Source organism: Coturnix japonica, chromosome 3 (assembly GCF_054131305.1).
Source record: "Coturnix japonica strain WE chromosome 3, WE-NBRP24, whole genome shotgun sequence".
Lineage (NCBI taxonomy): Eukaryota > Metazoa > Chordata > Aves > Galliformes > Phasianidae > Coturnix > Coturnix japonica.
Genome location: NC_140665.1, coordinates 28,968,609 through 28,996,352, shown reverse-complemented (window position 1 = coordinate 28,996,352; position 27,744 = coordinate 28,968,609). Strand labels below are relative to the sequence as shown.

General features: G+C 40.8%; 1 protein-coding gene across 1 annotated transcript; it reads right to left on the bottom strand.

Moving 5' to 3' along the window:
- Positions 1-2,785: 2,785 nt before the first annotated feature.
- On the bottom strand, positions 2,786-27,036 carry KCNK17 (potassium two pore domain channel subfamily K member 17). Its single transcript, XM_015857817.3, has 5 exons — positions 26,774-27,036; positions 16,254-16,368; positions 8,533-8,699; positions 7,830-7,998; positions 2,786-4,683 (listed from the first exon to the last, which is right to left on the bottom strand). Exons 1-5 carry the CDS (start codon positions 26,981-26,983, stop codon positions 4,388-4,390), a joined length of 957 nt encoding a protein of 318 aa, XP_015713303.2. The 5' UTR covers positions 26,984-27,036; the 3' UTR covers positions 2,786-4,387.
- Positions 27,037-27,744: the final 708 nt, after the last annotated feature.

Sequence of the window (27,744 nt, the reverse complement as noted above, 5' to 3'; positions counted from 1 at the left end):
GCTAAAATATCCAGAGATGTTGGATTTCCGTAGAGGTCCCCAGGGAAGACTTAATTGTTGCTCAGTTCCCCAGGTCACTGCTTGCAGTACAGTACTTCCTGGATTACTGTAACTAGTGCTGTCTCAGAAGGAAGACATACATGTGAATTCATCACTACAACCTTCCTTCAGGCTTTAACTGAAGTCTTTAAGTATTGCTAATTCTTTCAGGTTTTCTACTGACTAAAAGAACTTGGAGCATATCTGACACAAAAAGCTTTGCCTTTCCAGCAAATTACGAAGATTTTAAAACAAGGATATCTGAGGCTGTTTGGTTCCCCTCATGGAAAAGAGCAGTAGCTCAAAGCTCATTGCATTCCTCTCTTCTACTAGCCAGAATATTTATTTGTAGAATAAACTAAATGCTCACACTACTATGTTTAAAGAGATACTGCAAACCAGTAACAGTCATGGACTATGAGCAGGAGGGTGGCTTGACACTGAATGCAGAACAGCTGAGGCAGAGGAACTTCTGGAGCTTATCTGGTCCAACTCCTGCTCAAGCAGGGTCACAACAGTCAGTTGTCCAAGACCATGTCTATATGACTTTTGAGCATCTTCAATTAAAGAGACTCCACAACCTCTCCAGGTAACCTCTACCAGTGCTTGATAACCCTCATAGTAAAAAGATACTTTCTGACGTTCAGTTGGCACCTCCTGCATTCCAGTTTGTGCCCACTGCCTCTTGTCCTGGCACCAGGCATCTTTGAAAAGCACTTGGCTCCATCTACTCTGTACCTTCTCTTCTGAAACATGTAGACATCAATTAGATGTCCCTGAACCTTTTCTTTTCCAGGGCAGACAGTCTTAGCTCTAACCTGAGCTGGACATCAGCTGTAAGATAAGATACCAGTTGTAAGATAAGATCTCATCAACCCACAATGGAGAGAAAAATAACATCCTGGATTTTTTTTTTTAGCCCAGAAATTAGCAGAGGAACGGAGCTCTGCCTTTTGTTTTAGTATAAGGATCTTAAAATGCTGTAGTCAACTAGATAACTAGAAACACAGTTCTGATCAGTCTGTACTATGTTGCCATAATATCTTAGTATGTATTTCTGGATATAACTGTCCCCAGGGGGTAAACATCTTTTAGACTGGCTGAAAGAGCAAGCATCAAAAAGAGGCTGAAACCAGGGTTTCACCCTTTAAGTGAGGGGCTAAAGGTATTTCTTAAAGGTGTTTGTTTCTTGGGCAACTGTACAAAGGTCAGCAGGGCATTATGCTCTACATAACTGTGAAAAAGTCTTTGGATATTGATGTTACATAAATATTTACAACTTACTAACAAAACATGCATCCAGCCCCTCTTCTTCTACAAGAAAAACAAAGAGCAACAGGGAAGAATTCACTTGTGAATTCTTGTAAAAGTGAAAGAATGGCCTGAAATCACTAATGGAAACTGCATTTTTATTTGAACAGGACGATATGTTATAAAAATAATCATCAAGAAGCATCTGTAATTTTCCAGTGAAGATTACAGGAGACTGAAAGTTCACTGTGACAAGAATGATAACAGCACCATGCTTTTGTTTTCTTTATTTTACCCTTGAGTAGATAACCTTTCATATTTTGGTAGTGAAGGCACATCGGTGATGATGTTTTTGTGATGTTGCAAAATTCCATTTTCTCCTCATCCCTCTCAGGACAAATTCATCCATGTCATTTAACCGCAGCACAGCTTTATAAAGAATAGAAAGGGGAGAGGCAGAGCAGTTTGTGGGGAATGTGAGAGAATAATCCTGCTGATTAACTGTCAATAAAAGGTTACTTATAAATGACAACATGCTAATGGGCCATCAGAGAACTCAGGCGGGGTGGTATTTGGCCAATTTATGTAATATTTTCAGGTGGTCTAGGACACAAGCAGGCAGCTTGCAGCTCTGGAAGATCAATTAGCAGTTCAGATAAGCCTCCTCCTACTAGGTATGCTGCATCTGGGAGGACTAGTCTCATGGGGAAGTTGTTGGGCAATAGATCAGCACAGCTGAGGAAGGAAGTGAATCAGTAAGGTTTGCTTTTACAGATATTGAATCATTTTGAGACCTAGCCCCATGCTTAGATTTGCTGATGAACCAGGGTTCATACAGTGGAGGCACTAAGACCTATGAAGAATTACTGTTTTTCCTTTTTCAGGACTACTGAAGTTCCTCCTCTTTCCAGCTCTCAGAAGCAAAATTAGCTGTCCTAAGGCATGCAGCTGTTTATACTTCAGTATGTATGGGGTGCCCAAGTCTCTAGAGAACTTATGAACACCTCACTCAGAAACTACAAACACATAGTAGTTACGAAATATATGGGAGTAATATAATAGACATCCAAACTGAATAGAGGAAACTCTTCAAGCTAAGCCTTCTTATGCAAGAGCAGAGTTGGTTAAAATCCCCAGAGCTGTGACATTTCAATTAAACCTTAAATAGATTTAGCACAGCCATTCTCATCCTTGACAACAGAAACTCCTATTATCCCCTGGACACCTGGCTTTTATGATGGTATAATATTTGCTGAGTTTTGCACCTCAAAGGTGATACAAAAGAATATCACATTTAATGTTGTAGAATTCTGATTCACTTAGGCTTAAAAACTGTACTTTAGCCTTACTATGGGCTAGCCCATTATGAACATTAGTGAAAACTAAATTGTACATCCAACAGTGAAAATATACAAAACAAAATGCAGGAGAACAAACATATGAGAACATAAAAGTTTGTGCAGAAGACTGTTAAAGAATTTTCCAATACTAAAAATAAATAAAATAATCAGTTTTATTTATTACGCATCAATTTCCCAACTACAACTTGAGATTTCCACTAACTCCCTTTCTTATATTTGCTGACTATTGAAAAAGTACTTGAGAGAACATTTATCACTACAGAGTTGGCAAAAACCTGACGACAAAAAGGCTGACAGTCTTAATTTGATCGTGCAGATTCTTTTCTCGCTTTTTCTTTCATAACCAATTCCACAAAATACTGAAGCCCAGACTGGCCTATTTGGGAGACTATTTTTTTCATGATATGTCATCCAGAACTTGTCTTCTTGAAGACCAAAATTTTCTCTCACTGCATTACTGGCAGCCCAAGTATGTATATTCCTAATTCATGGGCATCATGCTCCAACAGCTTATGCTTTCTGCCAGTGTGAAGATCTAGAACCAATGCAGACGCTTAGGCTCACCCAAATACTTCCTTCTGGCTTACTCCTATGGTCAAGTTTTCCAAGTTAGTTGTGCAATTTGCTCTAGGGTGCAAATACCGCAACAGGAATAAGAACACAATATGGATATTGCTATATGAATGGCAGCAGAAGTTAAATTCTGTTGGGCCTTTTTAAATGGCACAATTTTTCAAAAGATTTCTGAGAACTTACAGGAATTTTTAAAAATTTTCAGTTCACAATTGACAGACATGCTAAATGATCAGGTTTTTCATTACAGATCAAACTGCAGTTGTGCTTATAAAAAGACTTAGACAAGCAAATACAGTATTCATCTACGCCATGTGAAGCTCATGATAACAGTATCACTCCTGATCATTGTTGAAGGTACTCGCATTTGTTTGTTGATTAAAGCAACTCTTGCCTCTAGTCTTCCTTTTCCAGCTTCCATAATGTGAAAAAGAAAAAAAAATGCATCCAAATGAATGGTTGCATTTAGATGACATTTAGATGACACCCTGTATAAGTTCTGGAATTAAAAAAAAATAACTGCCTACTATCTTTTTTAATGTTAGTGGACCTCTGATGTAGAAGTTTCCCTAACAAAACCAAACATTCAGTTTCTATTAGGCACCTCTACAATCTCTACCTCATTGCTATTCATGTACAAATGATCAGATAGCAGAAATACATTACCACCTTTGGCAAGCACAAGCACACAGGTGATGGTGCTCATTCGTAGTCACTGCCAGCTTGTTTAAAAGAATATTTTTCCACTGAGCATTTTGGCAACATGCAGTTTGCTTCCAGTATTAAATTATGCTTCCTGTTTTAGTTGTGGCATTTGCAAAATACCATATATACAGTTGAAGGCTACATAAACTTTATTTACAAAGAAAAAGACAGTGGGCAGTGCTGGGTGTAGATATCAAAGTTTACCTCACTCTTAGGTGGGAATGTAGGTATTATCTCTGAAAACCTACTTTTGGTTGGTCAAGAGCCTCCTTGGTAATACTTGGTGGTGCTAAAATGAGATATTTTGCTGCCATTTTTGATTCAGAATAGAAGCATTTCATACTCAACAAGCAGGTTTGCATCCCAGTGTGAATGTCAGGGCAGCTTCATTTCCACATTTCTAAGCAGTGATCTCTTGTGTATTGGAATGTGAGAGACACCAAAGGTATGTTTCTCCTCTAAAGTGCTTCCATAGAAGCTGTATGGGTGTGACATGCACCTGGTCCTCCTGCTATTTTGTCTTTGTCATTGCAGCACTCCACATTGCAAAGTCCTGTCATACTCTTTTTGCCATCATCCATTATGTCTTCTGACAACTCTGTGCTCTTCCTGTCACACTGACAGAAGTCACTGGAGCTCTCCAGTAAGTTGATGCAGCATTTGATAATTAGTGCAAGCCAGGCCATCCCAAAGAGGATCCAAATAGAGACTACATTCTTGTACCAGCTTGGATAGGTGCGGTCTGGGTTCATCCCTACAAAGGAAACATCACAAACATTAAGACATGGAGTGAAGACTGCCTCAAAAAGGCATTTCATGTAAAGCAAAGAGAAAGGAGATAAACATGATCTAATATTAGCAATTCCTACCTATGTAGGACTAAGAACTATTAAGAATCATGAAAAACTAAACCCTAAAACAGGGCTGTTTGTAAGTTAAACTGTTCTTGTTTGAGTACAGATTCTTTTTTTTTTCCCTCATGCATCACTCACTCAGCTTTACAGTATTATATTAGTATGTAAGAGGGTTTTCCTGTAAGCAGAGGCTGGCAGAAGTGAGGGGAAGGGACATAAAGCAGTCCAAAAACTTCTAGCTACAGCCAAGCCTTAGAATCATAGAATGGCTTAGGTTGGAAGGGATCATCCAGTTCCAACTCTCTGCCACGGGCAGGGCTGCTACCCATCAGATCAGGCTGCCCAAGGCTCCATTGAACCTGGCTTTGAGTAACCTAAGAGACAGGACATACACAACCCCTCCAGGCAGCCAGTTTCGCCACCTTCTTAGTAATGAATTTCTTCCTAACATCTAAACTAAATCTCCCCTCTTTTAGTTTAAAGTCATTTCCCCTTGTCCTGTCACTATCTGACTGTTAAAAGTTGGGTCCACCTCCTGCTTGTAAACACCCTTTAAAAACATCTTTATATTGTTATCTGTTCATGTTGTCTCATTGCTCAGTTAAATAGTCAGTGATCCTTTTGGAGCAGAGCTACATTTTGGTTTGTATTCCCACAGTGTTTAGTGAGAAGAGGCTTCTATGGGCTAAGATGGTATCTATAGCAATAGTAAAAACAATAATACAGGCAAAATAAAGTAATGAGCTTAGTCTTATGAAGTGATTGGTCTGAATTCATAGAGCAGGCTGGGATATGATTAAAGACCTCAAGAGAGTTACAGGATACAGACCAGCTGCAGCAGTCTCTGCATGGACTGTTCTCTACTGCTTCTCAGGTCTCATTATTTATTTTCCTTACCATAAAAATGTTTGTAAGTGAATACCTGCAGCATAACAGATACTACAGAGCACATGATTTTCTAGATATAGGGTGTGGAGGTTAGATGTATTACACTGTGCCTCCGTAAGCCTGAAACTCACACCCTGTAACTGTGTTCCACTGAAACTTACACATAGGATTAGATTGATAAGGGACATCCACAGAGGCAGGTATTTAGGTGTTGGTCATCTGTAACCTGTTGTATGTACTAATTCTATGCTGTCATTGCTTGCAAAGACTGGTGAGTCCCAAACAGTTCAAGGACCACAGCTAGAACCTAAAAGATTATGGAAGTAGTAACTGGTTAGTGGAGCTACATTGCATCCATTGATTGTGTATTATGATATAGTTATATCATATGAATGGTGTAATATACATATTATAATATGTAATATTTAATTTTAATTTTATTTGATTTTCAATATAATGGGACTGCGAGGCATTTTGAGATTATCACTAGTAACTGAATAATGCTTGGGCTTTACCAACCACCTATGTCATAACTGCTCTTTCAGCTGGTTTACTACAACAAGGTGAACATGTGTGTGTCATAGAGAGTACTACACTCAAACTGCAAACAAGCACCTTTCATCAGTTCCAAGTTCAAAAGGTATAAAATTTGTTTCCTTCTAAATAATAAATGAAAATAAGAGAAAATAACCATTTGAGTCTTCCTAGAAGATCATTTGATATATGTAGTCCTGGGGAGGAGAAGCTGAGAAGCAGTTTAGAATCATTTTACTGTGTAGGTCCTAATAGAAGGGCTTACTGAATGTAAATTACTAGATTTCAGAGCCAGTAGGAGAAGCAACATCAATATTACTAAATAGTGTATTCTACAGCCAGTTTTATGACTTCAAATCAAAGTGCTATTGTCTGGCTTATATTTTACCAAAGACAGAGCAGCTGTGTCAAAATGAGATGATGGGCGTTACTCCCAACATGTGATACTCCCCAAATTGTACCTGATCCAGAACAGTGCCAGGGATCACACTAATTGGGAGACTGTGCAGCAGTCACAGAATAAAGCATGAACACATGCCCTGGCTTCACTTAGTTTTATATAGAGTCATAAGCAACAAACATAAGATCGTAAGGCCCAAATTGTCTGATCTTTACATACCACAGGTCACTGAGATGTATTTGCCTATTCTGATATGAACCAGTGTATTTATGCTAGTACATAGGTACCACATAGGTGAAGGCATGTCTGGAAGAGAGAGAAAGTACTAAAGAGGAGCTTCAAAATCAGTCATGAATGGAGTGAAATTTGCTGTAGCAGAGTTCAGAAGCACCTAAAGAATGTTGAAGTGGCTAGCTTTTGTTAAGCTCCATTTGGATGCCCTTGCCCAAGCTATCTTCATTCAAGCTATTTTAAGTGTGTCTAGATAATCTCTCATCAGGACTTCAATGCATTGTAGACCAGTCCTATGCTAATCATCTTTAAGTTGTTCAAGCATCAAGCAAGCACTACAAAGAGATGAACATAAAGAATCATTATTAAGATGTTTTAGCTTATATTTCAGGTATTCAAGGGTGCATGTGTTTCTATAATCAATTTATTGTTAATGTCTTTATCAAAAAGGTGTGACCTGTGTTTCAGCAAATCCATCAGGCACTGGTCCAAACCCATTTCCTCTGACAAAATAGTTTGGCAACTAAAAGTAGATGGTGCATGATGCCTGATAGTCTACTAGTGACCAGTGCTGCTTCTAGAAAGTTTTATTTGGGGTTTCATCTGAGGAATGCTCATTGTTAATGGCAACGCAGAGTAGCATCTTTATAACCAAACACTGATAATGCAATGGTGTGCACCAAGTGCATTGTCACCAACTGCTATGATTAAAAACAGCACTCCAGTCTAGTGTCCCACTCACTCAACAAACAGATCACCTGAATGGTGAACGATTTCTCATTGACAAGGAAATGACTGCTTTCTTCTTCCACATGTGGTATTCCTATCTTAGAAATAGTGTCTTCTCCAATCTATCCAACACCTACCACAACAGATTTGTCATCACACCTATGGATTGCTGGTGGTGTTAGACTGCCAAGGTAAGAAATTGATATGCTGCATATTCAGCTTTGATGTTGAATAGGTAAAATAAATTACATTTGAACTACTCACCAATCACATAATCTCCAAATCCTATTGTGCTGAGAGTAATGAAGGAATAGTAGAAACTCTCTTCATAAGTCCATCCTTCTTTGTTAGAGAACAACAAGGGAGGTAGCAGGAGGAACAATAACAACCCTGTTACTAGTGCACAGGTCTTCATCAGCAGAGCAGCTTTTATCTAGTAAAATGAAACAACGCAAAGGCTTGTAGGAAAGGTGTCGTGGAAAGCAAAGCTTATTTTCTAGTTGAAGTTGATATCAAGCTCCATAAGAACACATACATTCACAGCATTCCACTAACAGTGTGGCTCTCTCAGTCAACACAAATTGGTCATCCTTTTCTTGAGTCCAAAAATCATGCCATTTTATAGCTTATTTCACAAATGCTCCCATTTAACTTAAATGAGTGATTCCAACCATGACTGATAAAAATACTAGCTATCCTAGGACTGCTAATGGCTCTAAGGCTCTGGCAATTCTCTTGCTGGAAGGGAAGCTATTAATCACAGAAGTTCCATCAACTAATGAATGACCTTATCTAACACCTCCTAGGGCTGTCATAACCAAATTTATTCATTTCCCGTTATTCCTGAGCATTATTGCATTTTTTGCCAAGAAGGTACGTCCTTGTTGCTCAGAGGATCCAAAATACCAGACAGTGTTCCTTCTCTCCCCAAACTTAAGGGTGTGGTATGCCCAGCCCCACTGCTTACCTTCCAGTGAAACATCTCCTCTAGGTGATGGGCACTACGCTGAACTCCCAACAACATCAGCTGCCCAATTTCATTCAGGAGGACCAGATTTAGGGGGATCCCAAAGAGGGCGAAGAAGATGCAAAAAATTCGACCAGCCACAGTGCTGGGGCTTAGGTTCCCATAGCCTGGATAGGGAGGAATCAGGGGTTAAAACTGAAACAATCTTCTTGCTTGCTCCCCTCCTCTAGAAGAGTAAACCTCTATCTTCTAAAGTTAGAGAAGGCTACTGTTCCAAAAGGATTTTGTTGTTGTTGTTTTTATAAATAACAGTAAACTACATCTATTGTTTGTCACATCCTATTGTAGGTTGGAAAAATAACATTTCTTCCCCTGCCAACTTTACTTAGTTCCTTTCCCATTTACCAGTGAATTTCCTCTTCCCTACCCACTGCCCTGGCTAGGATTTGACGTAAATGCAAAACATCCGTTTAGTTCAGTTTTTGTAATCATTACTGGCACGAGGTTCGCTGGTAAATGATCCTGTATGGCTGTCAGAAGGTCTGTGAATCAAAACAATAGTGTTTTAGTAATGTTATCTTTGTCCCACTGGACTAGCAAACTTATCACTGCCTTCTAGCCTGTACTCCTGTGCCACAAGCATCAAACACTCCTAATTGTCAAGTTGTTTGCTGCAACTCAATAAGTTTTTAAAAATTACTTTTAGCCCAAGTAAAATTCTTCAATTTCAAACATAAAGAAGAACGAAACACGTGAAGCACATTTGAAAGTTTGCCCATTCCCTTCCCTTCCGCCCCAGCCCCCCACCCCCTTTCTTTCTTAAAAGCATCAGTTGGTCTAAAAAGATGCCATGGGCACAAAGATCCACTGTTGGCAACATGGGGCCCCCATTCTTTTTACTAATCTCCATCCCATGCTGACTGCAGTAAATCACCAACCAGCTACATAGAATGACAAGCTATCGTGAACAGATGACATTATGCACCAAGCTCTGTGCTGACAAAACCTCTCACTATGGATGACTCCACAAACAGTTAATTACGCACATACACTGGAAAAACAAAACCAAACCAGAAAAGAGGTCTGGCAGTGAACTGCATTAAAGCACATATTTTCACCTCCTTCCTACCTCCACAAATTCTATTTCCCCTGTCCCCCAATCTGGATGGCTTCACATCTAATACTTTCAGGTTTGAACAATTTATGGGACCCTGGTTTTAATGTACATGTTAACCCATAAGGCATCTATCTCCAAAGCAATGGCTCCAATTGTCTGTGCTTGGGAAGGTACAGAGCCCCTGGGAAAGAATGGGATACTGTTATATAAATAAGGATTGTTTTGAAATAGACAAACAAAGGGGCTAAATTAAGACTATAGAAAAGCTTTAACTCCAGTACTGTGCTCTTCACTTATGAGCAATTCTACAAGCTTAAACACTTTTCCCTTCTACTATATGTAATTATTGAATCACTTCTGAGGGCTTTTGCCATTTCTAGACTGCCAGGTGTGATAAATGATAGACATGCAGGCAAATAAATCTGCTAGATGTTACCATGCAAGTGAATTTGAGCAATGTGTGTTATTTGTATCATAATGACTATGCCACATCTCAATGGATTGGTTCCAATTTTTCCTCTTTCATGCTATTTAAGGTGATTTTCAGATGCATCCAGAGCCAGGGTACAGAGCTGGGATACATTTGCTGCAAGGCTGAGTCTGAATACATGCCACATACACTATGGCCAGACATTCCACAGGCTCAGTTTCTTTCCTTTCCGTATCAACTTAACAAAGGCTATGTAAAGGCTTGGACAGGCTTTTGGTGGTGGTGGTTTTGTTGTTGTTTTTTTAAATAATCACAGCTTTCCAGGCTATCCAATCTCTGTAGGAGGGGAAAAAGAAGTCAGGAAAAAAAAATGAAGAGAAGCAGTGCCAGTCATATCTCTCAGTGAAGCACAGCCACCTTCAGGATTTTAGAGATCCCACACCACACTGCTGAATGGACAGCATCTCAAGTTAAGCTGTAAATTTCTTTTAATTTAGAACAGCACATTCAGTGATATATAAAGGTTCAATGTGTATTGAGAAGTCTAGCACAAGACCAGACCTGCTTTGCATATGCTTTACATGGCACCCTTGGGCTCATTGTCTCAAGACAATTTCTCAAAGATTTAGTGAGTAACTGCTGCAAGAATATAAAAAATGCCACACTCCATTAGCTTTTTACACAGGGTATAGGGTTTGATTGAGCAGCACATGAAAATTTAGACTACATAAAATAGTGAGCAATTTATATCTGGGCTAATGATTTACCCTTGCCTTTGGACTAGAAAAATATTCATGTCATTGTATATACTGTATATTCTCACAACCTAAGTAATCTTATGATTCTGTATGAATCTTTGTTGTTAGAAACCTTACAAAGGAATGGGTAAATGAGAATTACTGTAAATTGAATTAGGGTAATTATACTACTGTGGTCTATACATCAGAAGATCTGCATCAACTTCAGAGATGAAAACAGATTACAACATCAGCAGTGCTGCATTCCTCATGAAATAAGATCTCACCTGGTACATGCCTGCCCCAAGGGATACACTGGGATGCTCAAAAAGTACAGAAGTCAAAGTACAGGTGTTTTCATCCAAGTAGCTGAATTAAGATCCTGTATAGGTGCACTCATTTTGAAGTAAAGTCCAACTTACAGTCCTTAGAAAATGCAAAATGAGTGACTTCATTTCTAAATAAGTAGGATCCACATTCACACGCATGCTTCTATTTCACAGCTTCAATTTTCCCCTACGTTCCTGTATGTAGAATCATATAACAGCTTGGGTTGGAAGGGACCTCAAGAATCACCAAGTTCCAGCCTCCCTGTCACAGGCAGGGCCACAGATCTCCAGATCTGGTACTAGTCCAACCTGGCCTTAAATACCTCTAGGGATGGGGCATCCACTTTCCCTCCAGTGCACCTGTTCCAGCATCTCATCACTCTCTCATTAAAAAGCTTCTCTCTAGTGATCTAAACTATATTTCCCTTCCTACAGTTTAAAACCACTCCCCCTTGCCCTATCACTATCTAACTGTGTGAAAAGTTGATTCCACTCATGTTTATAAACTCCTTTTAAATTACTGGAAGAATTAAATACCCTGCAGCTTTCTTTTTTCCAGGCTGAACATGCTCAGATCCTTCATCCTATCTTCATAAGAGAGTTACTGTAGCCCTTGGATCATCTTCGTGGCCTTCCTCTGGACCCTCTCCACAAACTCCACTACCCTCTTCTGTTGGACACAGTACTCTAGGTGTGTCCCCAGGAGAGCAGAATAAAGGGAGATAATCACCTCCCTTGCCATGCTGGTCATTTCTCTTCTGATGCAACCCAGGACATCACTGACCTTCCAAGCTGCAAGCACATACTGCTGACTCATGTTAAGTTTTTCATCAAGCCAAACTCCTAAATTCTGCTCAGCCGGACTACTCTCAGGGAGTTCTTCTCTCAGTTTGTACACATACTTGGGATTACCTTGACCCAAATGCAAAACCTTTTGGTGCTCAAAAGGGCCCACCTTTTGAGTTTATCAATGTCCCCCCAAATGGCATATCTTCCTTCTGCTGTATCAGCTACACTGCTCAGCTTGGTGTCATCAACAAACTTGCTCAATCTCATCATCCATGTTTTTGATAAAGATGTTAAAGAGTACTGCACTCAAGATGAACTCCATTACCACCCTTCACCTGGACATAGAGCTATTGACCACAATGCTCTGGCTGTGACGCTCTCATCAATTCCTTATCCAACAAATAGGCCACCCTTTAAAATCACCTCTCTCTGACTTAAAGAATGTGGTGGGAGCTTTAAAAGGCTTTGCAGAAGCCCAGGTAGATTACATCAGTTGCCTTCCTGCCATCTACCACTGCAACCTCACCCTCATAGGAGGCCACCAGATTGGTTAGGTACAACCTTTCATTAGTGAAGCTGTGCTGGCTGTCTTGGATTAACCACCCATCCATTGTGTGCCTTAACATGTCTTCCAGGTGGATCTGTTCTATGATCTTCCCAGGCACAGAGGTAAGGTTCACTGGCCTGTAGTTCCCTGGGTCCTTCTTCCTCCCTTTCCCATGAATGGAAGTGATGTTTCTCAGACTACTTTTCAAATATGACAGACAGCAGCTCAGTAACCACATCAAACAGCTCCCTTAAGACCCTAGGATGAATGTCATCTAGCCCTGTGGACTTGTACACATTCAGTCTCATAAAGGATTCAGAGGCTCTGAGGACTTGTAAAGAGGAAGATATTGAGATGTGATCAATAGAGAATCAGCAAAAAATCTCTCTCTTCACTCACATGACAGTATCCCAATGACAGCGCCCTCAGTTTGGCCAACGCAACTGCTACTTCCTGCTACTGACAATGAGTGGCTTGTTTGGACCCAGCTCTCACTGCTCAGCCATAAAATAGTATCTTAAGCAAAAAGCATTTGGAATGGGGCGGGGGAGGGAAAGAAGAGAGTGAAAGCATCCTCTGTGAGTTGAAAGACATCCGCAAATGCACCAAACTTCAGTTGAGGGAAAATACAGAAATACATTTTCATAAAAACCGCCAGCAGAAGAGTCACTGCTCCAGCCAGTAACTTTTAACAGCTGCTTGAGCATTCAAATGTTTGGGGTTTTTTTTGGGTTTGTTTTTTTTTTTTTTGAGATTTTGGAGCATTATAATCCCAAAGTTAAAAGATGCTCTTGTGTGGGAACAAGGAAGGGCTCTTAGCCTCACCTGTTGAGCATCCAAAGCAGAATGCTGTCAAACACTCAGAAAAGCCTGGGAGTCAGGTACCTTGTCTTACAACAAATGTCTGATCCACAGGCCTGCTGGGCAGTCCAGTGAGGGATGCCACTGCTATAGTTAGACTACTTTGTGTTACACATTTAATTGCTCTGGGGAAGATGTTTCATTTGGCAGTTAGGGAGATCTCCAGACACAGGAAGAAACTTGATGCTGCTCTACTGCACTCACTGAGTGCTCTTGCCAAGAGCTCATTCCTCTAACACTTCTCTGAAGACATAAACTTTTCCTCATGCTTCTTCAAAGTAACTTGAATATTTTCCTTCAGACTAAGTGAAAGTTTAATTCATGACAAATTCATATGTTGCTTTGAGGAAAAAAATAAGATTATTTCAACTCAGTGTAGGTAGAGAAGATGGCAGTGGTGGCCTAGAATCTCAGGAACTGCATCTAAAATGGAGAACACCTCATATAGATTTTGGTATTTAGTGGTTATGGGGGAGATGCTTGGACTGTGAGAGAAAAACATTCTACCTTCTTTAAAGCAAGCACAAACCTCAGTCCCAAGTCCTTTCCCTTCCACCTAACAACAGCAACAAAAAAATCTCACCACCCTGTGGTGTTTAATCTTGGAACCCACTCTGAACTTGCTTTGACCTCTGTGTCCTGGAAGTCCAAGCTAACTGAGAAGAGAGCAAACAGAGGATAAGGATGTTTGAGAGTTAAAACCAACAGAAAATTATCTCCTCTTTCCCTAATCACTTTCAGCTCTACTCTCAAGATTATTCTTCAGGATAAAGAGAAAAATCTCCTACAGAAAATGAGATAGGAAACAGTACTTGGGATGACATAATGCGTAAATACAGCAATGAAGGAGGCAATGAAGAATATCAGAACAGGAGAAGGAATTGACAGAAGGCCAGGTCTGTCAATCCCATGTGATGAAAAATTACAATCATAGAATGGCTTAAGTTGCAGGAGGCCTTAAATGTTATCTAGTTCCAGCTCTCTGTCATGGGCAGAGTTGCTGGTTAATTGCAGTTCTATTCAGTTTATGAGATTGACCTATAATTACCCCAAATTAGGAGCCTTTCTTTAATGATCAGGTCAATGAGGCTGCACTAGTGACTGCCTCAAAAACTTGCATGAGCAAAGGAGATGGTTAACTTAGACCCGAGGTGAAGCATTGGGGAGCTCCATTTTTCACTTCTACAACATACTATCATCTACAGCGTTAATATACTAACCTGTTGCCAATTAACAGCCTAAACAACAAAATCCAAGGCCTAGCAGTTTCAAGTTCTTTTTGTAGAGGTGATCACAAAAAGATCAATCACAAAGTCACTAGCAAGTCCCCTAAAAACACAGCTTTACATCAGTAAAATATAAGCAGGTATTTAGTCTAGATCTCAGTCAACATCTCAAAAATACCCTTGCATATGAACATGATAAATCTGATTCTCCTGGACTGTGCTTATCTTAAATTGGTCGTGGTAAAACACAGTAATTCTTACAGTTTAGAAATGAATCGGGATTAAGGATGGAGCAAAGCTGCTCTGAATGAACGTTGCACTGTACCAGAGCCCCGTCTGGCGACGCACCACTGCCATCATCTGGTGCAGCCCGTACCTGGTGGTAAGGCATCACACAGAACAAAACACGTGCAAAAGAGCAGATCGCAGAATGACAGGATCGTAGGGGTTGGAAGGGACCTCCGGATCATCAAGTTCCATCCCCCTCCCAAAGCAGGTTCCCTAGAGCAGATCGCATAGGAAAGCATCAAGCTGGGGCTTGGACAGGAATTAGTTCAGAGGAATTTTAAGTGAAGAAAAACCAAAAACCACCCATGACTTTCTCTGTCTCAACTCTTACTTTGAGGCTTAATGTTCTGAAATCAATGCATTTTCAAGAACTGCAAGAGATAATTCAAAATAAAGCTCCCCCTGGGTGCATGAAAATAAAAAAATCCAAATCTAAATCTTTAAACTGAAGAGAGCTGACAGGTGTGACATAACGAGAGAGATCCATGAAGTTTTGTTTGTTTTTCTAACATATGCTGAATGACTCTCCCTACACCACATTCTCTTCCCCCACGGTTTTTATAATATTGAGTTATGTAGTGAGAAAAAATGTCAGGACAAGTTATTAATGGTTTGGAGGTCTGGGGATACGCACTGACAATAATTGATAGTATCTGCATTAAGTTGTGCTGTGCATAAATCCATTTTATTGTTTGCATTCTCTTCCCTCCCATTTCCATCATGGCTCTGCATTACTCATTTGCTGGAACTTAACTGAACTGTTTCATTTATGCAACTGTGGGACTTTAACCCAAACATGTAGGCTCCCATCCAATGCAAGTAGAATAAAAGTTTTTCAAAATACTTCTCTCTCTCTTTTTGTGACAGGATAAGCTCATTTCAATGCACAATTCACCTTGTACCTCTCAGACAGAACCAGGCTGAAGAAGAAGATGAGAAAGTGTAAGAAAAGAGGGTGTGGAGTCTTCCTCCTAAGGAAGACCTTCAGGAGCTCCCTGGGAATGCCCTTGGGCAGCCTGCTTTGTGCATCCCTGCTTGAGTGGGGGCTGAGCTGGGTGACCTTCCAAGGTCCCCACCATTCTGAGATATAAGGAGTATAGATACTGCAGAACCTTGAAGCAATACTACTTTGCAACCAAAAATACTGAGGAACTTAGTAGAGGTATGTACTGGGCTAATTATCCTTGCACCTAGATGGAGATTTTCATTACACTGGCACTGACAAAGCATTTATTGTTTCTTGGAATAGGTTCTTATGTGCTTACCCATTGAGAAGCTACTTAGTGCTATGCTATGATATCGACCAGTAACACAAAGTCCCCCAGAGCTGAACAGTGTCTAGTAGTACTTGCCTCTCTCCCACCTATAAGGCCACTCAATCAGCACAGAACTCTTACCAATGGTTGTTATTGCAGAGATGGAGAAGAAGAAAGACCCACTGAAGTCCCACCTGCCCAGGCTGGTGGTGTTTCCCTGAATGGTTACACCACTCTTGTAGGCTTCAATGATGCCCTGCAAAGAGAAAATAACATTAAATCCCACCGATTCCCTTATGGCAACTTCATGTGACTGGCATTTCTAGTGCTGGCTGTTAAAATCACAAACTACAACTTCTTTGGACCATAACATTTCCTTTCTAGTAGAGGATATCCTGTGCCTCAGAGACCAAGGAGCTGAGAGGTCAGGAAGCCAAAAGAAACAGTGTACTGATTGTAAGAAAAAACCATCTACAGAAGAGCAGGAAGTTGCACGTGGTAGATCATACAGGTAATTGTGAAAGAGACTAGAGGGCAAGAAATGCCTACAGAAAGCCCAGTCAGAGCATTATTGATTGCCCTACAGCATATTCATAGGAAAGCAAGATGCTTCCAGATGGGATGTTTTGATAGCAGAATCCCCAGAGCAATAAAATACATGTGATGTGTGACATAGAAACAATACAAAATCATCAGCCTACTAGTTTTAGATAACTTGTCCCTACCACAGAGCTTTAAGTTGAATAAATTAGATTTAGACTGGAGTAGCATGATGCCCAATTTTGTTAGTCTGCCTGGGAAAGACTCAAATTCCACTATGGTGAAATATATGGAATTAAGGTAAAACAAGGTATCAGATGTTTTAGCAGTGCCCAGATCTAATTATACTTCCTCATGCTGATTAAGTCAAAGATATTCAACAGAGTTGTGAAGAAAACAATATTAGTCTCAGCATGTATACTAAGCATTTCACACTCACTGACCAAGAAAATCCTTCAAAGATGATAATCATTGAATGCAAAGAGTAGTCAAGAGTAGATAAAATTCATCACTTCTGAGGAAGACATGCTGATTTCCAATAACACTATCCCTATGCCATCTATAAAACTGCTGATAAAGCCTCCATCTATTGATAATGAAAGGAATCATTCTCAGGTTAGATTTGCACCAGTTTTAAGTTTATACACTCAACAAGAAAACCAGTGTCTCTAGCATGCAAAGCACAGCAGCTTTGTTTTTTTTACTGGTGAAGGCATACTACACTGTAAGTGATTTCTGAAATTATACATGGCTATGAATTAAAAGCAGATTACAGAGACCCTATCAGCATCCTTACGTGGGCCATTAACTATCTCTTTCTCTGCAGAGTTACCAGTTCTCACACTAAAAGCAAAGAACAGCTCCAAGATCACAGGTGATTACAACCGTTCAGTTTCTTGATCCCAAATCATAGAGAACTTAGGTGATGCGGTGATGTGAAATAAAGCATTTGATGCCTTGATTCCTGTAGCTTTCCACTTCCTGTGATATGACGTCCCACAAGAACATCCATTGCTATTTTCTACCTTCTGTGTGAAGAAACTTCTGTCCATTTAGTCAGTTTGGCAACAGTTAAGAGGCTACTGACCTCTCTAGTTCTTAAGCTTATGGCTTTAAAAACCTTGACATTTTGTTATGGTGTCAGTTGCTGAGTTCATATCAGTAGCAGATCAGGTAGGAGAACAGAAAATGCGCTGTATGCACAGGGTTTTTTTTGTGTGTGTGTGCTTGAGTTTATTATAAATTTTTATCTGAGAGCAGGACGTGGCATTCCAGCAGGTACATGCTGGAATATGTGTCTTCAAGACAAAATACGTAGGACTGCTGAGATCACAAGCTACACAAGGAAATGTGAGAGAATAACAGGCCTTTTATCTTCAAATTTACACCCTAGTTTCATGGGTAGAGGGAGCACGTGGGGAGAAAACAACACATTTCTCACCCATCGGACTCCAATGTCTCTTGATGTATTTGAAGAGTTATTTTATATACTTGGGAGCCACGTTTCCTGACTGCAGTGTTTTGTAAGGAGGAAACATCTCCAAGTCGTTGTGTTAACTTCCCCTGAGGTGATGCTGCTACCAGGAAACACAGAGCTTAAGAGGACAGAGCTTAAGAGACTGATAGCCAGGCTCAAGTGCTCGCACCGAATAGCACCATGTTCCCATACTCATCTCAATAGGAAGTTAACGCAACAACCCATTCACTGACAAAGAGCAAGCAATGAGCCTGCTGCTTCTGGGACTGAGGCACTTCACATATTTACAGGAGGTCTCCAAGAGTGCCTTCAGCTTGTAAGTATCTGGCTACATCTTTTATCTTTCCCTGTTAGATTTTGCTATCAAACAGCCAGATAACATTATTAGCTGTGAGGATCACAGCGCCTGTCACAATCTGACGTCGGACAATGGGGATGTCTGAATACTCACGCAAATCAAACCCACTTGAATAAACTGCCACTTCTGGCAGAAACCTTAAGTTTATCACTCCTTAGAAAGAAAGAGCTACTGATGTGGCCCTGAAAGTGGAGGATGCTTAGAGTGTGGAAACAAGGATACAGACTTATAACACCCAGAATCCACTTCAGAAGCACAGCAACAATGATAAAAAATTAAAGATTTTTTTTTTTTTTCCTGAGAAAAGTGGAATTGCAAGTGACAGAGCTTGACTTCCTACAGCTGGGCTCAAAGAGGCAGATTCATGAAAGAAACACAGAAATTACTTTTGGAACACTAAGTCATCGAACTACAAACTCCTGGAGGACAAGAGAGTATTCAGTGCATATGTATGCAGTATGCAACATATCAGTGCATACCTCTGATAACTTAATATGCTTCTCTAGATATATGCTTTTGGTTAGTGACTTTTCATAAGAAAAATTAAAAGTGGTTTACCATTTTGATAGAACACATTGGAGAAATCCAGCTAATAAACAGCCGATTAGGGCAACTGAATCCTCTCTGGTTTTCCCATTGAATAATTGCAGATTCCTCTCTTGCCTTTTTTTTTTTTTTTTTTTTTTTTTAAAGCAAACAACAACAACAACAAAAAAAAAGAAAAAAGGAAGTTCTGGTGGGTGGGTTGAAAACTTATTCAAGAACTGAAATATATACATAAGGTCATGTCAGCTTGGTTCCTTTAGCGTGGCTTTGAGAACTACAGACATTTTTCACTTGATTGAGAGGGAAGAATCCTAAGTGTTTTCTATTTTCTCTTAATTAGGTTAATAACTTGTTGTGTCTTCTGAGACCTGATGCATTCCAAGGTACAGTCCCAAACCCAGTTTTTCAGAAGTGGTTATCTGTCTGATCTAACACATCAGGTAACACCAACAACTGCTCAAATACGATACTGAACTTGCTCCTTTGGGAACTTGAAATGCCACATGTCTTATTCAGAAGTACAAGAAGGAAGCAGCAGGAGGTTAAAATAGGGGAAAAAAAAAAAAAAAGCCAAAAAAAAAAAAAACACCACAAAACAAAACAAAAAAAAAAAACCCTGACAGAACTCAGTTCTGCTTCAGTTTCTACTGGCAGAAAAGCTAAATAACAGGAATTTTACTTCTCTGTACTTATTTTCTCCTCTAAATTAATCATAATAATTTATGGGTCACAGAGATGACTGCAAATATTCAGCTTACAATGCACATAACATTTTGAGGCTTCTATAGAAGTCTCTATGGAGCTAGTTGCTGTAGGATCTTTAAATTAGGATCTTCTAGATTAACAGGACTTCATGAGTCAATGAAAAATTCATTTGTAAGATGCCACATTTTCTCATCAGTGAGGCTGCTCTGTTTCTTGACAGTGCCATGCAAAGCCTAAATCCATCATCAAATCTTATCATAGTTTATGGTTAGAAATAAAAACAGCATGACCTCCACTCACAGTAGTCTGTTTAAATGCAGGTGTTTGCCTCACTAGCTCTGTGATAAAATACGGTTCAGAACACTTACATTCAGCCTCCTGCTTGGTTTCACTCAGCTCTGAAATTTTTCCTTACTAACATAATAAACTAATGCTTGCAAGCGCATGCTTCTTGTTAAATTGATCATTACATCCTACTGCAAATAAAAGCCCATTTTTTGTGTGTCGTTCTGCAGGGAATTCCTTCCTTTAACCAAGCTGACTAGGAACTCCATGAGGAAGCTATGGATTTCTACCACAAAGCAAACTTATTTTACAATGGCAATAACTTTTCTTTCCTTCTCTTTATTGTCAATTAGAATAATCACTGCTGGTTCTTCCTAAAGGAGTATCCCAATACAATATAGTGCTCTAATTTCCTTATTGCAGCTAAATAAACACAAAATAAAAACAAAAACACTGTTGCAGCCTGCCTTTTGGCCCTACTCATCTCTGGGACTGTGCTTCCACAAATGACTGACAGTGAATGTCTCACTCCGCCTGTGAAACCATTCCACAGAGATTTGTCGCAACAAACCCAACACAGCTACAGTCATAGCAAAAATTAAACCACATGCCTCATTTTCACTTCTAAAAGACCTCTTCTGCTTTTAAAGAAAAATAACGGAAGAAACTGAGGAATGAGACTACCTATTTAAAGTATCTCCAGAAGATTAACACACATAGTCTATAGAGTTCACTTCTCTTTTGATATGTCAGTGCTAAACCTTTTTCTTTTCTTGAGAAATGTAGGTTTATTCTTTTTCCATTTGCTTTGAAGTCACTCTTACTTTCAGCTGTATCCTAAGTCCCCCCACACTTACAGTGCATGCTGTGTTATCAGTTCTGGGCAACTCCCAGCTTTCTCAGCTAATGCACTTTTCCATTCTATAATCTCATATCACAGGCTGCCCCTCTACCACCAGCAGCAGCTTACTGCTGCAGCTTGGCTCATGATCACTAAGTGCTGCCAAAGGGAGAGACATTATTTACTCTGCCCTCCTTAACACCAACTGAAAACTTCATCCTTCAGCTCTGTGCCAAGTCACAACTGCAGGTGAACTTGGATACATCTTTCAGGAGAGGCATTTAAAACCAACAAGGAATGAATGTATGTGTATATGTAAACAGAGACACTGTCTTCCTTGTAATCTTTACTTTCTCTGGAAAACTATGTCTCTCATTCCTACACAGAAAAAAACCAAAAAACAAAAAACAAGCAGAAAGTTTAGAGCAAGAAATTAAAGTATAAATGATTAATTAGGTAGATTTGAACCAATTTGCCTCCATTAGAATAAAAAAAGATATAAGATAACACAAGAGAACATGGCGATAGGACAAGGGGAGAGTTTCAAGCTTAAAGAAGGTAAAATTCAGTTGGATATAAGGAAAAAGTCTTTTACAGTGAGGGTGGTGAGGCACTGGAACAGGTTGCCCAGATAGGTAGTGGTTACCCCATCCCTGGAGACAAAGTCAGGCTGGACAAGACTCTGAGCACCTGATGGAGCTGTAGGTGCCCCTGTTCACTGCAGGGGAGTTGGAGTAGAATGCCTTTAGAGGTCCCTTCCAACACTAAGGATTCTATGATTCTAACATGAAGCCACAGAAGATCAAGACCATTCCAAGCATATGGTAACAAGAATTCCTGGCTTCTCCTGAATCATGCTCTAATTGTTTCTTATTTCAGGATAATAGAGAGACAAAACATTTTTTTTCTGAAGCAGGATACTGCAAAAGGAGTCGGGAGAATGACCTTTCATAAACCAAGGTTCCAGCTACTGTAGCTGCCCTTATAATTCTGAACTATGACATTTTGGCCAGAGTTCACAGCAAATGAGATACACCATAAGAAATTTCACTCCCAAGCCTAGCTGAAGTTTGTGCTTTCATACTAACCGGCTTCCCCAGGAAGCATATGGCTCCTCAAAAACTATATGAAACAGTGCAAACAGTTCCTCACCTTCACAGTCTATCAGTGAAGTAAAGAAGGTATTCCCACGGCACCAAACTATCATTCAGAGCAATGATGAAGTATAATCTCAAAATCTTTGTGCTCTGGAAATTCTATGTAATGTTTCTATATGAACACCCATTCACATTTCATAGAATCCTAGCTGCAATCTGAAGAAAACAATGTTAATCTTAATCTCAGATTGTGAGGACAAGGGTCAGTTGACTTCAAAATAATTTAATAGAAGATTACAGATTACACCATTCCCAGATATGAACTATGATTCCCTGTCCTTTCCCAGAGTGGAAGTTTACTCGAATACAGACTAAAAGAAGAGCTGGCACAAGATTCATTATGGATGGTGGATTTCAGAGGATTTCTTAACTTCACATCTTTCAGATAACCTGAAATCTGATCAAATAATTACTCCCTCCAAACAAACAGCTTAACAACAAAAACCCCAAAGAAATGCACATAGTTTTGCTCATGTAATTGGTGTTAGTTGCACTGAACTAAATGAGCTCTAGCAGCAAAAGTACTTTTACTGTTGCAGCTGGATCTGAACTTTCTCTTGGTAACTGTTAATTAAAAAGAACCATGGGTATGTTAATTTCTCTCAGATATGGATCTGGGGAAAATTGTGCTGGCTATAATTTAACCCAAGCATAATACATTTTGATAATACGTTAGGAAAAGCAACTATAGCTAATCAACTCTTTCACCTGTGACACATTGATGGATGTTCTGACTGAAGTGGGTCCTATACAGATATTGCTGCTCCACAACAGTAACAGCCAATACTGTTGCATTAAGTCTCTTAGCGCCAACAGGGATCTCTGATGCTCACTTACTCCTTAACAGTCAACTACTGCTGTGGGCAAGATGACATTATTAAACTGCATTTGCAGAGCTGTATTTCCTGACAGATAGAAAGATTTCTGCAAGTTTAATGTCAGTGCAAGCCAAAGTATTGATGAGGCTCTTTCAGTCACATGGGAAATACTACTCTTGTAGTCATTAACCTGGTGGCTCTAGCAGCTAACTCTGGAGATAACAGTATCTACACCCACCCTATAGGCTTTTAGTTCATGGCCTGCCCTTTAGAATTAGATCTCTTAGATCTTAGACCTTAAATCTTGCCAGATGAAAAAGTATTTTTTTTTTTAATTAAGCTCAGCTTCAGTTTTCTTCTTCCCAGTTTTATGTAAATGACATGGTTTTAGTAACTTTTTACATTTACAATGATAGAAAGCATATAGAGCAATACAATAAATACAGGAAACAGCTGTATTTTGTGATTGAGTTATAGAAAAAAAAAAGAAAAGATGGCATAAAAAGGACATCATGGTAACAACCCAACACAGAAGATGCGCATTGGAAGCCTAGACATATGGACAGTGTTCTAGATAAAGAAATGCTGGAAAGCAGAGCAACTGTAACTAAATCTGTAACCACTGAGAAGAACACCAAGTTTGAAGGGCAGCTCAGCTGTGCAGAGCTATTTATTCTTCACCCAGTCAGTAAAACAGGGATTTATTCTAGAAGTGGTGGTGGAGTCATTATAGAATCGTAGAATGGCCTCAGTTGAAAAGGACCACAATGATCACCTTGTTTCAACTCCCCTGCTATGTGCAGCGTCACCAACCACCAGACCAGGCAGCCCAGAGCCACATCCAGCCTGGCCTTGAATGCCTCTAGGGATGGGGCATCCACAACCACCTTGGGCAACCTGTTCCAGTGTGTCACCACCCTCTGTGTGAAAAACTTCCTCCTAATAGCTAACCTAAACCTCCCCTGTCCCAGTTTAAAACCATTCCCCCTTGTCCTATCACTGTCCACCCTCATAAACAGCCACTGCTTCCTTCCAGTACTGGAAGACCACAATGAAATCTCCCCAGAACCCTCTCTTCTCCAAGCTGAACAAGCCCAGTTCCCTCAGTCTTTCTTTATAGGAGAGGAGATGCTCAAGAAACAAGAGACATAGTGGGTATGGTGATGATGGGTGTGCAGTTGGGCTGGATGATCTTAGAGGTCTTTTCCAAGTGCATCAAGCTGGGTTGTGTGCCTCAGACCAATCCCATAGGCCTCAGCTCTAAGAGATGTGACCATGAAGAAAGTACCTCCTTTGTGTGCAGCTTCACTCACCAGATACTTCTGGAAGGGTTCTCACATCTGGAACTAACCTCGCTTTTACCTGGACCAAGACTATTAGGTATTTCGTCCCTCCCCCAATGGAGTCCAGTTATCCCCAGTATACTAAAGAACAGTAATCACCTGAAATCTGTCACATGGCACCTGTTTCCACTTTCTGCAAAACTCAAGAGCTTCCTTTGATGTGACCTCACACTTTAAAGCAAAGATCATCATATCTATAACAAGCCAAATACCGCCCACCCTATTTGTTGCCTAGTAGCTCCACAGGAGCTGTTTGCTCCTTGATGAGCAAGCTACTATAGACTTCATTTAAGTGTCACAAGTGACCAAGGGACAGACAGGTCAACAAACCCCAACACGTCTTTCCTGAGCAGATGTTATATTACTGGCTGTGCAGCAGCTGTCAGTTACTCTGTTCTATCTCCAACTTTTCCTGTCTTTTGTTTTCCTCATTAGATACTGCTTCTGACCCAGAAAGATGTGAGCCATGGAAGTCACAGGACAAGAACCCACTATCTTGCTCTCACTGTGTGGTTTGGTTGCCTTCACCTTTCCTCTTGCCCATCCTCACAGCGCATTCTCCTATCAGTACCTCAACGCAGGAGCTGTCTGTCTATACAAGGGTCGGAAGAGTGGATCTCTGATTGTGGATGGTAACTAGGAACTAAGTGACAAACAGGTTGTAAAATGGTATTTGCACATTGCTTTCACAAACTGGGATTTTATTCTACATTGGCTCCTATGCACTTTAAAGTAAACCTAGATTTCAGAATTATCCAGGAGGGTAAAAGAAAATTGCTTTGACATTACAGGCAGTTCATCATTATTAAATTTTACTCAGTGCTTTATGCTTCCACACACTTTATATGCCTTCTCTGTAGACAAATAATTGTCACTGTACCTGGAATACCAGTTTTTTATTGGAAGAGGGCTAGCAATGACATTGCCTGTATTAAACTGTATTAAGCAATACACTGCGCACACATACACACTAAATCTCATTTTTTTGAGCACACTTAAAGTAAATAAGCAATGCCACACAGGAAATTAGAAAAGAGTGCAGGAAAATAGGCAGCCCCATGGATCATCTGTTTAAGATTAATCTCTCGCTGTGAAAGTTATTTTTAATAACACATGAAGCCATTCAAACGGGGTATGGTTTCTCAAAACATGCACAGATGCTAAAATAAAACCAAACTCCCTTTTATCATCCTCATCCAGATTGCTCAGGTCACAATTAAATAATGACTTGGCATGTTAAAGCAATAGATCACCTAAAGGGATTCGCTGGTTCTCCCTCTCATGTGACTACCAGACAGGACTAAGAAGTAGTGAGGAGCAGTGAAACAGCCATGAGAACGCCATTAGAAGGACCTTGCTGCATATTCAGTTGGAGCTGCCTTCTCCCCACTGCCATCACCATGTTGCTATCATTCACCAAAGAAAGCCCCTGGCAGTCCCAGAGCAGGCCCATGCTTACTGCTCCGTTTGCCAGCAATGAACTAAATTCAACTTCCAGACACCTCTATGGAATGCCAGGCTGGTCTGCTCTGATGTATTTATCATTTCACTCTGACAAAGTATTTCAGAAGACTATTTACACCCTCTACTTGGGGCTCTACACAGCACACAATACAATTAATGGGAGTAGATATCACAGTAGCTTTCAAGGGACCAACTTTATATAGCATCTCCACTCTACTACTGACTGCTTGAGAGAATTTGCCACCCAGAAAGTCAAGGGATGAGACATAAGTATCAGCACAGTTTTGTCTGCTGGGGCATTGATGAAACTCCCAACAAAGTTATCTATTGGATGGCTTTCTATTACTTTTTGTTTCTCTCTACTGAAGGAGAGGGAAATGTGTAAATAGTTACATTTTAGGATTTAGGTCCTTTGAGCCTGATGACCAGTCATGATGATTCCCAGCACCAGCAAGCATTGCTTACACCCTCCCCCTCATCTTTTTCCCCACCAGCACCTCTCAGAGGTTGACAGAGACCAGAATAATCAGTACACAAGCAACTACCAGCACCTCCAAAATGGGAATGGTTTGTATAATTGTTTAGCACCCTTTAATCTTACATATAGAGAGCAGCAAAAAAACCCAAAAAACAAACAAAAAAACACCTATCCCATTTTGCACATTTCTACATCATAAAACATAGCTACTTGAACATGATCAAATGAACATTGCATTTGATCCACCTTTATGAGCTGCAGCTGCCCTGCACATGTTTCTAAGAAGCTTTTTTAACATGACTCAGGCACTCCTTATCAGGATTTCTCCATTTCCCTTAATTAAGGAACAGAAAATCAGAAAAACAAACAAACAACAAAAAAAAAAAACCAAAAACCCAAACTAATTATAACAACGAATTAAACATACCACGCCAAAGCCACAGGAATTCCTCACTTGTAAGATGCCAGAGGCTACGTACAATTCATACATGATTAATTCAACGGCAACCCAGAACTCCCTGCCACTTACCCATCGCAGGACCCACCACCTACAAACCAGCAAACGCCACAACTCCTGAGCGGATAGCGACGGTGGGGAAAAGCCCATATACATACACACGAGCTGATGCTCAGGCAACCCAGAGCTCACCTGGATGAGCCTCTGCAGGGCGGGCCCCTGCAGGCAGGTGTGGTTGGCGAGCAGCTCCCAGCGCTGCTGAAGGAGCCGCCGGGCCGCCCGCACCTCGGCTGGTCTTTCCAGTGCCTGCAGCACGCCGGCCCCCAGCCCCACGTAACATAGGTAAGCCAGCAGCAACACCGGCACACCCCAACGCCTCCGCCGTCCCGCTTCCACCCCCATGACTGCCGCCGCCGTCACCCGCGGGGCAGAAGAAGCCGGGGCGGAAGGAGGCTGAGCCCGGCCGGCCCCTCCCCGGCCCCCGCCCTCGCCCCTGCGCCGTACGGAGCCGGGAGGGATGCGGTTGCTTAGGTTTTGCTGCCTGTAGCTGAGCCGCTCCAGTACGACAGGCTGTGGGTCTGCTGTCATCCTTCGGCACGGCTGCTGAGTCAGTTTTAAAGGCAATAAATGGATATTTCCGATAACGACTCTCGTACAAGCCATTGGAAACGCACCGGTGTAGATCGGATGTAAAGGTGAAAAGGAGAGGAAGAAACTTATGCAATAGTCCTTTCATTGCTTTCCTTTGAGCACCTTCAAAGACCTCTAAAATCATCTTGCCCAGCCTTCAGCTCACCCCACTGTGCCCACTGACCGTGTCTCTCAGTGCCACATCCACACAGCTCTTGAACACCTTCAGGGATGGTGACTGCACCACCTCCCTGTGCAGCCTGTGCCAGCACCTCACTCCTCTTTCTAAAATTAAGTTTTTCATAATACCCAGTCTGAACCTCCCCAGCACAACTTAAGGTCATTGCGTCTTCTCCTATCACTGTTTCCTAAGATGCTGATCCCCACCTCACTACAACCTCCTTTCAGGCAGTTGTAGAGAGAGATAAGGTTTTCCCCTGAGCCTCCTCTTCTCTGGACTGAGCAATCCTAGGCAGTGCTGAAATGTACTGCAGCACTGGGACAGACCTGCTAATGTGCTGATGTTTTCTGGG